Genomic DNA, 15,593 nt, shown 5'->3' with positions numbered 1-15,593 from the left:
TTAGGAAAAACTTTTTCCCAAGGCAGTTGTTCCCTAGGTGCTTCCTTATTTTAGAATTTATTTTTCAGGAGCATGCAAACTGTGTGCCTTAGCTTTAGAGAGGATAGATGTAAAATACAAGAATTATAGACAAACTCCCATCACACCTCAGTGAGAAGTAAACTCCCCTCCAGCTTGAACGCGCACATTACAACCACAACACACAAGATCATATCCTAAACTGGCCATTAAAGCCGCATCTCAACCAACACCGGCCATCTCCAAAGAGCAACAACTTCAAAGAACTATCCTTGCCGACGCACCAGCCACCCCTTGAAAGGCCTAAAAGAGTCGGTAGTGTGTGGTGGGACTTAGACAACTACGAGAAAGTCATCATCTTGGACTCACCCGTACATAGCTAGCGCCCCTAGACCCTTGAGAACGGTCCATAACAGCAGCGCGCACCATAGGAACGCAACTTAGAACCTCCAAGCCATGTCTCCAAATACGATGCTCCAAACAGAGGGATGGCGTCGAGGGTGCCGCCATCGTCATTCTGGATCCGAACATAAGCTTTCACCTGGAGAAAACAAACCAAGTGAGAGAGAGCGAGATGCCGACACACCACAATGAAGCCTCCAAGAAGGGGGAACGACACCCACGGGCGTCATCGCTGTTGGCACCAACGTAGATGGGCAAGACTTTCATCCGCATGGACCCGCCCTTGCATCCCTGCCCATGTTGGTTCACTCCGTTGCCAGTACATCACCTCGTCCTTGAAGCCGTGTCATCACACTCGACCAACACCACCGCCAGAACGGCTGGCACCACCACGCCGGGCTAACATTGTTGCTGCTAGCACCACCGCGGTGCCCAGTAGCCACTGCGACTCGGCATCATCATGCCTACCGGTAACCACAGACCAACCCCACAAGCCCACCTAGATCTAGAACGTGTGACCTAGAGCCCCTGGCGGCCGCGGCAGCACCACTAGATGGAGCCTGCCCCACCGCCACCGAGCAGGGCCGCCATCGGCTTCATCGTGCTTCGCCGCAAAGAAATCCGCCGCCGCCGGGGGAGAGCCGCATCCAGGAGATGGCCCGTTGCCATCGGCATTGCTCGGGCCTCTCCTGACAATGTTCCTCCACGGCAACAAGGGAGAAGGGGCCGGAGGGAGGGAAGCTAGGGTCCCCCGTGTCACCTCAGAGAGGGACAGGAAGTTCAACTTGAGAACTTCTCGATGAATGGCCTTTATTATTTTAGCATTTTAATTGTGTTCCGGAAAACGAGTTTTGCATCTCTAATTAGTTAGCTGCCCTTCATTCCTCCTTCCCCTGCTGTGGCCTTCACAAGTGGCTCCCCTTGCGCGCTCCTCATGGAACCCCGCCTCCCCCTTTGCTCCCAAGGGCAGGCAGCATTGCCGATCGTACTAGCTCATTCTCGTCGCCTCCCTAGAAGTTGTCCTTGCCCTTGCGCCGCGCTGGCCTTCTCCCCTTTGCCCAGCATTAATCATCACTCATCTCTCCTTGTAACAAACGTCATGGAGAAAAACCTCACCGTAAAAACCACGGGAGCCAAGATTTAGCTGCACCAAGAAACCTCACCGTCACCTCTTAACAAGTGCCGGAACCATGGCAGCAAAATTTCTGAAAGGTGGATAAAATGAGCACCCAGAAATTTGGGCCAAAATTTCTACATACAAACAGGGTTCACGACGGAGTTTCCTTCCAACATATCCAGATGCTAATGCCAAAGAGAAGAAGGGTTGTACAACAAAAGAATGGCATCGCCCTACAAGACAACATGTTCATTTCCTACCAGAAGGGTGGCGAAGAAGCACGGCATCTTCGCCAATCAGCAGTTCACTCTTCTCTAGGATAACTGACCATCGTCCACTTCTGTTCGACAGCTCCTTGTCGACAAAACATCAGATGCTCTCTACCTACTGTTCAACAGCTCCTTGTCGACAAAACATCAGATGCTCTCTACCTATGGTCTGAACTGAACTAGATGAAACGGCAACAGTGCTAACATTATGACGAAACTGCTCTGTTCCGTAGTATCCTCTCTACATAACGTCCGAGCTCAGGCGAGATAGAATCCGCGGCACCCTGGACACATTTCTTGTAAGAAAAGTCTTCAGTTGTGCCGTCATCCCGTACCATAATGAAGCACCTTGTTCCTGGGTGACTAGGATGATGTCCAATCTGCGAGGAGCACACACCACATCATCTCAGGGTAACAATATGCTAGAATTCAAGAGTAACCATAATGCACTGCAAAATAGTTGGCTACGATATTTACAACAAGCATAGGTACCAAAACAGGGATGTAACACAATAGATACCGTCAGATTGAACAATATGAACAGAGGGAAAAGATTGTTGTTCATGCAACCTTGGGAACACAACAATGCTACGAAAGCTGGTAAGGGTAGCAACCTTGAGATGGAATTAAATGAACACAATCCTTTTTCACATTAAGTGGACAGCTCATTAGCACATTCGCATGTTAGCACCGAGAATATTAGCACATATACCAAATGAAAAACAGATGCAGACAAAGATGTAAGAAAATCAATCCTATTATTTTGGGAAACAATAGAATTCCTATTAATACATTCATCTATAGTTAGCTACATTCATAACAGTAGAATTGTAGAATGACGAAGCTATGAGGAAAACAGAAACACATTTATATTACCTTTATATCTTCTATTCCAGCACCAATCTTTTCACGCCCTCTGGGATGAAATCTCAGGGCCTCGATTACACGTGATTTATCTAGCTCCCCAACACATTCATTTAATTGGTACCTTCATGCAAGTAAAACATGGTATCATATAGGAGGGTAATCAAGATAAAACTTCAAATGGGATAAAACTACTATGCACAATACAATTCCATGGATAGTGATGGGGGCATTACTCTCGTAGCATGTTCTGCAAGCAAGTGCGCATATCAATAATGCTGTCCCATATACCAACTGCAGCAACAAGAAAATCTTGCTCCACAGATATGGTGCTACCATTCAAGAAAGCTTCGCCCGGCGCTTGCCGAACTTCAGGGCTATTTAGGAAGTCATAGATGTTCTCATTTGGTATGGGTGCATGCGCCTGCAGAAAAAGTTAAATGTTAGCATCGAATTAAACATATGTATATGCATCGAGTACAGTAAGGAGAAAGCGTATTTTTATCCATTTATCACTTGGCCAAGATTAAATCACTGGTTACAAAATAATCCCAACATCACGAGACAGGCAGTTCAAGCATCCCACAGCCTGATCACAGACAGGTATCTGGGAAAATATATCTGGCACTATGCTCACAAAAACTAAATGCATGAATCTATAGCAGTGGAGTAGAGGGCAGTTGTATATGAAGGCCTCAATTTGCTTTTACTTTTTTCATTTTTGGGAGTACAATGAAATGCCCCTAAAAAAGCATGCGCCTAAATTTGACAGTAGTTACAATACTCACCTTCCCAGAATAAATAATCTTGAAAGGACCCGATGTCCCAGTAGAAGGCTCCTTGCCCCAGGCCATTGCATCTACAGTACCACAGAGATTGTCCACTGAAGACTGCTTTGCAGCATTTATAAAAGTATGTGCAGGCCTCTGCAGAACATGACATCAAATAAGAATTTGTTCACCGAACTTTAAAAAGGAAAATCTTGTAGTAAAGAAGAAGCCTAAATTACTCACAGAAAAACAAGCTTCAGAAAATGGAGATGAGATTGATAATCGAGTCCGTTGTTGCTTCAAACCTTGACTGCTTAGTCCATGGAACTGCCCACTTACAGACAGGCAATTTGCCACGACCAGCAAGTGTTCGCGGCGAATATTCCTTCCAATATCATCAGTTTTTGATCTTAAAGACTGCACAAGGAATGAGGAAACATCAAATGCTATAGAAGAAATTATCATTGGCAATCAGGCTTCAAAACAATTTGACCCAAATATTTAGAGAAGTGAAAATCAAAACAAAGAGAAGAAAATATATACTTCAACAAAGTATTTCCACGCTGAGTCTATGCCATATGAGCAGAAAATATCATATACGCTCCCTGGCCGGCTCCGCTCCCAGTCAATCAACTCCATAATTGCTATGCAAGACTTTTGTAGAGTAGCCCAAAACTTAACACTCTTGCAATGCTCCTCAGACATAACAACTTTCACAACAAGTTCACTGTCCTCTTGACACTGGATCTCAACTTTCTTAAATTCCAAAAATCCTGCAAAGGAAAACAAGTATTGTGCATCAAATATAATCCGCATGTTCTGTACTGAAGGAATCAAGTTAGCATGTGGTATTTGAAACATAGAAGTCACATAACGGGTCCTCAAATTTATGAGAACATCAGAAGACTGAATCATACAAGTTGCAGCGAAAACAACTTTACCTTTGTACCATGAAACTTAGAAAAATAAAATTATATGTTCTACAACTCGATCTAGTAAAGTAAGGAGTTCCTTAGCACAAATATAGAAAACATGTTTCGGAAAATCTATCGAACCATAATTACCTTTCACTAGTAAGGCCAGGAGGTTTGGAATCACCCTTTTCTTGATAGTGTCCAATTGAGACATAGAGTTTGAATCATCCTGTGTTACCACAGTGATGCAACAAGTCTGCCTGTTACCGCACTCATTGTCAGCAGAACATTTGCTGCAGGGTAGAAGTATTACATGTCAAAATATATATTGCAGAAGCTCAAAGAGAAAAAGTAAAGTAGGCATTCGCATAATGCATAACATGCATAAGCACTTCATAGCCTACAATTCACCTCACATCTAATGCCTGACATGTTTGTTGAAATATTGATGTGTATATATCACTTAGGCAGGCAATGCAATAGTTGGATTTAACTACAATGTAAATTTTTAGATAAAAACTGTTTAGTAGTATTAGTATTAGTCTATGTGTCTGTATTAGTCTAGATTTCCTTCCTTGTATTTCAAGTCTCTTGTACTATATAGTTGCTCCTCTAATACAAAATATCTACTCCTTCCGTATCAAAATATAAGACGTTTTTGTAGGCTAGTTTAGTCTACAAAAAAGTCTTATATTTTGGTACAGAGGTAGTATTTTGTTGTGGTAATTTTAACTATATCAAGATGTCAAATTCTCCAAAATAAGAATGATAACTCATTTATTGTTGCTGGTTTGGTCTAACATTGATGTGAGGTAATCCATCAATGGATAACAGCATTGTATCTTGAATAGTTCAATTGCTACCATGAACAGCTATTGTTTTCCTTAACGAAATGACGCAAACTAGGTGTTCCAGAAAAGACCAATACTATATGATGAATAGATTAAAATCTAGTATTTGGAGAGAAAAAAGGTTGCTAGGTTGACACTGTCGTGTGGGTTGGTCACCCAAATGCTAGGTACGGACGGCCCTAGCTGGCTCCAACTAAGGGATATAATTGTGTTATCTTTAAGTTTGGGAATAGTATTATTAACTAGGAATTAGTAATCAACTAAGGAGAAGATATCCCTTAAGTCAAGCCTTACACCAACTAGGGAAAAGATGTTCAGTTTGTTGCCTAGCTTGGGTTGTTACTTGACCCCTTGAGACCTTGAGATGAATGATCAAGCAAGAAGAATTACGACCTATCTGTCGCTACCTCATCCTCGCAATCCCTAATCTAATCCCTCTCCCAAACAGCCGCCTGACCATCTTCCCAGCGGTATTTACCCTTCATGACATCATTTCGACAAAGAAATGAAGCACACACTATAAACTGATGCTTCTGAAATACAATTACTTTGTAGCATACACACCAAAATGTTTATCCCCTGATTGGTAAACATCAGCAGAATCTAACTTATATGTTGCCATGAATGTTAGTGATAATTACCACGCCTCCTGGGAAGTCCACTGATTGGGCGCTAAGATCCTGTAATTATCACCTCCTAGGAGGCATGTACTCTCCCCCATCTTTTCAGTGAAATGAAACGCAAAGATTCCTTTGCGTTTTCTCGAAAAATTACCACGCTGAGAGCGAGGGCAGAAAGGAGAGTTGAGTATATTAACAGGGCATATACTGTATCTTCATTTTCACGCTAGCGAGAACATGGAAGCAGTTGGCACACCAAATTAGTGGTTAGACAAAAAGAAACAGAGAGACATATAAATACTAATTTTAACTCGAACATTTTTTTCATGGGAACCAAATAGTTTCTGAACTTACCCCTTTGAAATATAAACTTTAGGGAAGTTTAACTTGTCTCTTTTGGCATTGTATTGTTCTGTAAGCTCTTCCACAACAAGTGTTAGTCCCAATCTTTTTTTCGTCATCATTTCCTGCATGTACGTACAAGTTTAAATATTTATTTAAGACATCAGCTTAATGACCCTTATAAAATAGGAAGTGTGGTTACTTCGAAAGAATAAGACCTGGCTTAGATGAAAATGAGTAATCCATGCGCTTCCTTTTGTTGACTCTATACCACATCCCCCATATCTGCAAAACAAAATGCAAAAAATATTAATTAATTAAAAAGTACTTCAACGTGAAGTGATAGGAAAAAGATGATTCAAATGTACTGACAGGATCATGACGGTGTCAACCAAATCAGAGAAGTTCACTGGCTCGAGATGATCCTTAACTTCTAGCGATGCATACTCCAAACCATATCTATATTTTTTTAGATTCTTTGACAGGAAAAGCAAACCAACATGATCCATAGAAGTACCACCCTTCTGGCACTTCAATACATCCTGAAATTAATGTTAAAGTAGTATCAGAAGAAAGAAAAGAGACATCACAATAATCATTGGCCGTGAAACAATATAGTAAAAGAGCATAACCTGCAAATTCATGAGAGGAGATTCCTCCAAGCTGTTCACTGGGTGATCCAAAGCTCCATATGCAGCTTCTGAAATGGAACAAGCAGCCCATGAACCAACAGGGGCACCAAGTTCACCTTCCACATTGCGATCACTGCACATGTCTTCAGCAGTATCATAAGTGAACTGCATTATCTGCTGCCCGTAAGAACTTCTAACAGTCCCATCATAAGCAACATATAAATCCCTCAGGTGATACATTAGTTTTCTTGTTAAAGTCCCGGGAACATCTGCATTCTCACTGAAGAAGTTTGCCCTGCCAGATATCGAATGAAGAAGACACTCCAATGGATTTAAACCACCAGCAAAGGAATTCCTGATCACAGCATACAAGTTTTGGCCTCCCAAGCATTCACCCGTGCCCTCAGATTTATGCCTATTCCAGCTGGCACATGAGAGTTCCGATGGAATTCTAAAGGGGAATCTGCTTGCTGGAAGTTGAAGACCGACGCATGCAGTTTGTTGCACAAACTTCAACATGCTACCCTTACTTCCTGCATTAGTCATCATCATCATTGAATTATTTTTGGCTGTGTGCTGTTGAACCATCTTCTGAAGATCACTGAATACACTCTTAAACGCCATGATTGAAGATTTTATAATTGGCAGATTGCTCTGAATGAAATTGGACTGTTCATAAGATTGTGATAAATCAGCACAGTCGTCATAACATTTCAGAATCGATATGGAATCTGGACTTAGCAATATCTGTTTAATACGAAAAGCCTCTTCAGCATCATCCAATGCCAGATTAACTCCATCAGCTAGTTTTCTCCTCGAGTCATGGTCTGGGAACAGATAGATATCCGAAAGACTGACACTTAAACCTCTCATGGTTAAAAACTCACATAGTACATCCTGAGCAGAAGAGAGTAACTCAAGAGCCTTGTCGCCATATTGTTTGAACATGACGGAAAAAAGGCCAGATATGCTATTCTGCAGCCAAAAAGATTCAGATGGGCAGGCAAGAACTTCACCGTCTATGATGTGTACCTTAGGCTCAATGCTGAAACTCATATCAGACGGAAGCAGCATGCTGAACAACTGCTTACCGGTCCACAGTGGACCATGAGAGTGTATAGATTTCATTATTGCTGGCCCTGGTGTCGGCGAGAGTGGATGGCATAATAACATTTGAAATTGCTGAACTTCAGTTTTCTTTAGTAAAACCTCTGAGCTTGTTAACAGATATGCTGCAGCTAGAGAGTCATGTGTTAATGACACCAAACTTCGCCCATCTTGCGCGTTCAATAGTTGGTGGCTCAAACTAACTAGCTCCTCAAGCTCAACTCTTGACTGTATGGACTGTGGGACATATCCATGCAAACAGTCCCCATCAAAATCTCCCGCGAGTGGTGCACAACAGAGTGGGTTGATTGAAAGTACCGACTGAACTGGGAGTAATTTTGCAGAGAGTCCAATAACGGAGTGTTGATGTATTGACGGTGGCCTATTGATAAGAATAAGGTCACCATCCTGCAACAGCCTGTGCACAGTGTCACCAATTACCAGCTGATTTGGCTTCCGAACAATAATTGTCTTTCCACTGCGCTTAATGACTAGTTTTTCATTGGCAAGAAGGTAACAGTTGCACTTCGAATTTATGCTGTCAAAGTTGTAGGAGTTCACATGCTCAGAAACTAACAAGTTCGAAGCTAAATCCACAGGGATGCCAATTTCATGCAATCTAATCTTCGGATCACCGACCATAGTACCCCGAAAAGCATTATCGGACCGTTTGCTGAGAATGGCATCCTTCAACCATTTCATTCCATGTGTGTCTGTTGATGACTCCTTATCTGTCTTTTTAGAGTGTAACTGCAAATAAATAAAAATGTTATCAAGCAAGTGAAAGCATATGACATAAGCAATAATCACAATGCCACCTCAAACTACATATTGGTAATTCTTTGTTTTGAATAATAACAAAAACAAACAGCTTTTCTTTCACTGAACCCGATACTCATCCTTCGAAATTAACCGAATTAAACTTGGAGGGGACTAGATGAAACAGCTATGTTTTGTCGGTTGTGTTTAATCTGTTTACAGAGGGCAACATATCAAGGTGGAAGATTGGTGTATGCGCTATTCTCCACTACAATCAGGTAAAGTGCCAGAACAATTTGAATATCATATGGTGCAAGTCAACTACTGAGTGCATGTTTGGAGATGGAAAGCAATTAATGGAAAAGGGATGGACAAAAATGGGAACCAGATATAATACTGTCAAATGCATAACTCCATATGTGTGAGTGGGAACAAAATAAACAAGAGCTGCTTCAAATAAAATACACCTAATCTAACCATATTAAAAGGACTGTTATGATGCTTTTTAAGAGCCGCATCAAAATAAGCTAACATGTCCTTTTACTGGATTACGACAGAGAAGTGTTGCGCGCACAAGTGTGTGTGGGGTTGAGGTTATGAAGTACAGACTTTGGTTTAATTTTTTTTTGTTGAGTATCTACAGATCTGACAATACAACAGGAGAACTTGACCGGAAAACTGCAAGGGAGGCTCTGACAGTGTATAATTTTAGTAAAACTGACAAAAATAGGGAAATTCAAATCTGGATAATGTGGATCATGCTATGCGGATATTGCAATAGAAAGACATATAATCATGCAACATCGATACTGCAATAAAACAAGATATCAGCTCCCTTGCCTTTGACAATTTGAGGCACTCCACAACTCGGCTTGTGACAAGTGAACTTGCAAGAACACTGAACTGTGGATGCTGACGCAAGTCATCAAGTTTCCTACCGACATCAACCGTCCTCTTGTAAGCTTTTGTCAGGTCATCCTAAGTCCAAACATGGAATGAAAAAACATATAAGTCCATAATTACGACACCAACACAGCCCAGAAAATGCACCAAGTATGTGCATCAGACCACAATAAAACAAGCATGCTCAACAAACCTATAAGGAAACCAGAGAGAATACTGCCTTGCTTTGGCAACAGAATTGTGTAAGAGTATATTAGACAGAGTAATGATGAATCATTTAATTAGATGTAGGAAGACTAGCCTAGGTTCTCTCGTTGATTACATGATTTATTGTTGACTCACTATCAGATGTAAGTCCTTACACCATACAGAGGATTTGGTTGCATTTAACAAAAGCATTTAAGGGGAAAATTGTTAGAAAACGTTGAAGGGATGATACAGAAAATAATCTTTGGTATGAAGTTCACCAGAGAGGTCTAGCACTTACATAAGCTAGGCGAGGGCCATCTGAAAACCCATAGGGCAACTCCGCCACGCGATGGAAGTTAGGAGTGACCGGCAAACACGACAGGAAAATTAGCTCCGGCCTTGAAGCAAACCGGCTAAATAGCTCAGGATCAAGTTGTTTCAATATGTGAGAGGCCTGCAAATACGATAAAGGAAATAAGGTTGTAACCATAAGAAATATTTTAAAATTATATGGTCGGTTGCTTGCCATTTACTTTTGAAAGAAATGCGCTGTAGCATAGCAATACCAGTGCAGTGGCCTACAAGAATATGCATACCACCTTTCAAAAGAAGCTTTGAGAAAATAGCATTGGCCCAGTTTCCCTTATCACTTAATTATATTTTTCATCCACACATCGTCCACTGAACAAAACTAGAGGTGCATTATAATTTCACTGAAAAGTGGATGAGTCAATTTACACCCTATGAGGACATTCTGCATCCACTTTTATGCAGAGAGTTGGTAACGCATCATCGTGGACCAAGTGTATTGCCTTAATGTTCATGCAAAACTATTTTGCCAGATAATAATAATGATATATCATATTTCTGGATCACATAGTGTTTGTTGTGTTTTGTTTTCTGCATGTTATAAAATATTCAAAACAACACAAGCAACCCAAAATCCCCTTTAAATTGTCTTATAATTCCATACACTTGACGCTTTGAGAAAAATATGGCAGGGACAAAGTTGATGAATTGTCAGCCAATAATATAGAACATTTTTCTCAAAAGAAGAAACAGGAAACGATGCTGCAGCAAAACCAAATCTGCTCTGCAAGCCAACACAGAACAGACTAATGTTACTGAATAGCAAATACTCTGCGACAATTAATATGGATCGGAGGGAGTACTAAAGCTGTGACAATTAATATGGATCGGAGGGAGTACTTACTTGGTATGGAGACAGTAATATCTTGGTCATATTTGATTGAGGGGGGTGGTGATGAGGTACGAAATCCCAATAGTCCAGGGGAAGAACTTCAGCTGAATCAGTCACTCTGTCAGCAACTTCTGCAGTAAGCGAAATTTTGTCCATAACGCTAGGATCCCGTTGAAGTTTAGCCTTGGACAGTGTCATTCTTGGGCTTGTCAGTGTCTTAAAGATTACATCGGGGTATTGTTTAGTGCCATCCTTCTGTTCAGCAAAAAAGGGTCAAGGTTTAATATGATAGGGCAGAATTACAGGCCCAAACGTTGAACATGCACTTACTGAGCAATACTTGCAAGTTGCTTGACTTGTTGCCCCATCCGACCTCTTCGACAACAAAAATCAACATGTTAGAGGAATAAATATGAACCAACCCGGTATACCAAAAACGAGATATGCTTCTGCATGCATAGTTTCTATATTATGTATTGCAATGCCTACATATCTTCTGATGTGCTTTTGAAATGTAAATATCTTGTCTCACAAATTCCAAATGTTCAAACAAATAAAATGTTAGTAATCAGTATAAAGCTTAGTTTCCACATTGCAGAAGTTTGTTTAAAGATACGTTAGGCATGGGAAAAGATGCACTAGCTATGACAGCAGTACCGATATTTGTTTTATGGACTTTTATTTTGTATGCAGGACTTAGCACCATGACATTAGTTCAGCAGATCAACAATGAGAGTTTTTTAACAAGGACCTTATTGTCCAGAGGCGCTATGACCCATAAGGTATGATACCCTTAAAATATTAAAGAGAATAAATTGGTAAATCAGGATGAAGTAGGTTAATCTGGCTATTACAAACCTTTGAATCTCTGTTCTGCTTTGGAGTGTGGCAGCCAGGACATATCTGATTCAGTAACTGAACAACTTCCTCGAATAGATGCGGGTTGAACACAGTTGCTGGCAGCTTAATCACGCCAGAATGACCTAAAATTTGGACACATCAATTTATTTTGGATTAGGAACAACCACATAAATTTGATGCTGAATGCTTAATATTACTCACCATCACATTCACGCACACTCTGCGCTCCGCAAGTCTCACACTGTGGTGCCCCATTTGGTAGTCCCAACTTGGCACTACTGACATCAGATGGTTCTACAATGCTCACGCTGCTTGACTTTTCCTGGAAATGCACATCAGCTTTAAGTATATTCCTCTTTTCGGGGGCAAAAAGCAAAAGCTTACCATCTCTGTATTGGTCATGAGATAGAATGTGATGCCTTTCAGCTCCCCGGTTGGCATTCCCATTTCAGCATTTGGCTCCTCCATCCTGCAGAACGAACACATAGAAAATGTCATGTACTGACAGAAGTAGATGATGACACACGAAAAGGAACAGAATCTAATCTAAATCATTGATACAGGAAGAAATAGTTTGATGGAACAGCAAACTGCTACAGGCATTGCTACGGAAACAGGAATCGCATCTCAATCCCAGGCACTCGTATCAAATCGGACAGTTGATAGCAAAACCGGAGCAAACGGGCCATCGGCACGAACTGACAACCAGTACCAATTTACAGGAGAAACGTGAATGAGTACGAGAATGTGGTCAGATTGGACACTGGAATTCCTACGGAATTTGGACACAGGAAACGAATTAACAGGAATTTGACAGCACGGTTCGGTTGATCCGAAGAGGGTTTATAGGAAAATAAATACAGGATCGAAGTCCAAGCCAGAAAACAAAATAGCCTACGAAAAATCCTCCACGGAGAGGCAGAGCCGGGGCGCCTCACCTGCGAAGGACGGAACCAACCCGCCCCTAGTCGAATCCCAGGAGCGGCAGAGGGTGCCGACGCCGCCGGCGCAGCAATCTGCGTGCGAGGGAGAGCGAAGGGGGAGGGCGGCACGGAGACGAAGAGGAGGAGGGCGGCACGGAGAACGGTAAACTAAAGAGAATCTCTCTCTGAATCCTAACCGGTTCAGAGTCGGACGAACACCTGCGGAAAGGTAAGGAAGAATATTTCTAGCCGTCTCGGGGTTCGGGCGCCGCGCTCCACCTACCTGGGGGTTTGGGCATTTGCGGGCGGGCGGGCCACCAGAGCCGGGGTTTTCTGGGCAGTCCACCGGGAGAAGCGGCCTGATTCCCTGACGTCACTGCGCCTTCTTCCTCGGTCCAAATGGCAGACGGGGGATCAAAGAAGACTGAGAGAGAGAGAGAGAGAGAGGAGTCGGACAGCGGGCGCTGCAGAGGTCAGTCAGGAGGATATTACCCGAACACGAACCTGGAGCGGAGCGCTGCACGCGGCGGCGGCCGACGGGAGGGGCGGCGGCGTCCGTCCGGCTCCGGCCGGCTGACCGCGGTCGCCGACGGGAGAGGCGGCGGCGGGCGCCCGCGCGGGCTCGTTCGAGCGAGGGAGTCTGGGAGAGGAGGCGCACGGCCTGGCCTCGTGCTGGCTTTTTCTTTTCTGAGATTTGGATTTGATGAATTGGACCAGGGTCCAGGGGTGTGTGTATTATATACTCTTGTAGCGGCCCTTTTTAAGGGAAACATTTATCAGCCGCCATAAAGCTTTTATAAAACTAGTGGAATTTGATAAATAAATAAAATAAACACCACCTTATATTATACTACAACCCGTAGTAATTTTTTTTTTGAAAAACGTAGTGAACTGATTCTGACAAATAGTATAGCACATTGCACTTTGCATCTTTCTGAAAATACCAGTGTAGTATAAAAACATGGCTACATTCGTGGCGCGAATAAAGCTTTGGGTTGGCAAGTTTAGGCGTAAAACAAATAGGTTTGAACGTTTATGATGGTGGTGGATTTGCTTTTCTTTTGAGAGACTATAAGGGATGGATTGCTAAATTCCTTGCATCATCTATAGAATACTTAATGAATTTGTGCATGGGAAATCAAGTTTGATAAGTATTTATTTTATTACAAGAGAGCATCAACATTGTGACGCTTGAACTCCGTATTTTTGGCTTTAGCATCAGTGTCGCAAGTCAAAACCCTAAAATGGGCATTGATGAACCTTCCTTCTCCATCCCCGACAGGTTTGCTCCATTTTGTTGTCTCTTGGTGTGTTATGTGTCATGCTAGCTTTCATAGTTTTTACAGAATATGGAACAAACAAAGGCTTTGGCTTAGCAAGTTTAGTCATAAAATGAAAATGTCTCGACGCTAATCATTTGTAGAAGAATTATGTAGTGGATTTGCTTTTCTTCCAACAGTTTAAAGGCAGATTTGTTGATTTCTTGCATCATCTAAGGGTTTTAAGAAACTTGTGCGCGAGAATAGAATTTGAAATGTATTCACCGGTTGCAATATACAAGAGAAGTGTGAACGAGTACGAAAACATAGTCAGGGCGCTGGAATTCCGACATAATTTGGAACCATGGAACCAAACACGAATTTGAAACGTAGTAAACTGATCCTGACAAAGATAGCACATTGCATTTTGCATCTTTCTAAAAATACCAATGTAGTATAAAAACATGGCTATATTCATGGCGCGAAATTATGGCGCGAATAAAGCTCTGGGTTGGCAAGTTTAGGCATAAAATGAATATGTTTGAACGTTAACTATTTGTACGATGGTGGTGGATTTGCTTTTCTTTTGAGAGACTAGGGTGGATTGCTAAATTCCTTGCATCATCTAGGGGTTTTAAGAAACTTGTGCGCGAGAATAGAATTTGAAATGTATTCACCGGTTGCAATATACAAGAAAAATGTGAACGAGTATGGAAATATAATCGGATTGGGCGCTGGAATTCTGACAGAATTTGGAACCATGGAACCCAACACGAATTTGAAACATAGTAAACTGATCCTAACAAAGATAGCACATTGCACTTTGCATCTTTCTAAAAATACCAGTGTAGTATAAAAACAGGGTTGTATTCGTGGCGCGAAATTATGGCGTGAATAAAGATTTGGGTTGGCAAGTTTAGGCATAAAATGAATATGTTTGAACGTTAACTATTCTTACGATGGTGATGGATTTGCTTTTCTTTTGAGAGACTAGGGGTGGATTGCTAAATTCCTTGCATCATCTAGAACACTTAATGAATTTGTGCGCAGAAACCGAGTTTGAAACATATTTATTTTATTACACGAGAACATCAACATTGTGACGCATGAACTTCGTATTTTTGGCTTTAGTATCAGTGTCACAAGTCAAAACCCTAAAATGGGCATTGATAAACCTTCCTTCTCCATCCCTGATACGCTTGCTCCATTTCGTTGCCTCTTGGTGTGTTATGTGTCATGCTAGCTTTCATAGTTTTATACAGAATAAGGAGCGAACAAAAGCTTTGGCTTGGCAATTTTAGTCATAAAATGAACATGTCTGAACGCTAATCATCTATAGAAGAATTATGCAGTGGATTTGCTTTCTTCCAACAGTTTAAGGGCAGATTTGTTGGTTCCTTGCATCATCTAGGGTTTTTAAGAAACTTATGAGCGATGATACAATTTGAAATGTATTTATTGTGCCAATATATGGGAAAAGTGTGAACGATTGCGGAAACATGGTCAGATTGGGTGTTGGAATTCCTACAAAATTTAGACACATGAAACCAAAGAGGAATTTAAAATGTAGTAAATTGATTCTGACAAAGATA

At 41.7% G+C, this 15,593-nt stretch overlaps 1 protein-coding gene across 4 annotated transcripts; it reads right to left on the bottom strand.

Annotated features, from left to right (window-relative positions):
• Window positions 1-1,611: 1,611 nt before the first annotated feature.
• On the bottom strand, window positions 1,612-13,435 carry LOC125550918 (DNA-directed RNA polymerase IV subunit 1-like). Of its 4 annotated transcripts, XM_048714053.1 has the most exons (20): window positions 13,247-13,435; window positions 13,026-13,166; window positions 12,204-12,288; window positions 12,021-12,141; window positions 11,817-11,941; window positions 11,289-11,333; window positions 10,971-11,213; window positions 10,056-10,211; window positions 9,506-9,643; window positions 6,800-8,656; window positions 6,540-6,709; window positions 6,386-6,452; window positions 6,180-6,292; window positions 4,505-4,647; window positions 3,984-4,213; window positions 3,684-3,857; window positions 3,459-3,596; window positions 2,907-3,094; window positions 2,683-2,794; window positions 1,612-2,186 (listed from the first exon to the last, which is right to left on the bottom strand). In XM_048714053.1, the coding sequence occupies exons 3-20, from the start codon at window positions 12,285-12,287 to the stop codon at window positions 2,013-2,015; spliced, it is 4,278 nt and encodes a 1,425-aa protein (XP_048570010.1). In that variant the 5' UTR covers window position 12,288; window positions 13,026-13,166; window positions 13,247-13,435; the 3' UTR covers window positions 1,612-2,012. The 4 variants fall into 4 exon arrangements, with proteins under 4 accessions (XP_048570010.1, XP_048570009.1, XP_048569999.1 ...); XM_048714052.1 differs by lacking the exon at window positions 13,026-13,166 and having other exon boundaries at window positions 13,235-13,435; XM_048714042.1 differs by lacking the exon at window positions 13,026-13,166.
• Window positions 13,436-15,593: the final 2,158 nt, after the last annotated feature.

Source organism: Triticum urartu, chromosome 1, assembly GCF_003073215.2.
Source record: "Triticum urartu cultivar G1812 chromosome 1, Tu2.1, whole genome shotgun sequence".
Lineage (NCBI taxonomy): Eukaryota > Viridiplantae > Streptophyta > Magnoliopsida > Poales > Poaceae > Triticum > Triticum urartu.
Note: the sequence above shows the minus strand (reverse complement) of the source record. Positions and strands in the feature narration are given on the sequence as shown.

Coding starts and splice junctions, on each gene's coding strand:
- LOC125550918 (XM_048714052.1), bottom strand. CDS start 12,287: ATGGAGGAGCCAAATGCTGAAATGGGAATGCCAACCGGGGAGCTGAAA. Junction 11,334..11,816: donor AGCAGAACAGAGATTCAAAG/GTTTGTAATAGC, acceptor TTGTTGTCGAAG/AGGTCGGATGGGGCAACAAG. Junction 3,858..3,983: donor CGTGGAAATACTTTGTTGAA/GTATATATTTTC, acceptor TTCCTTGTGCAG/TCTTTAAGATCAAAAACTGA.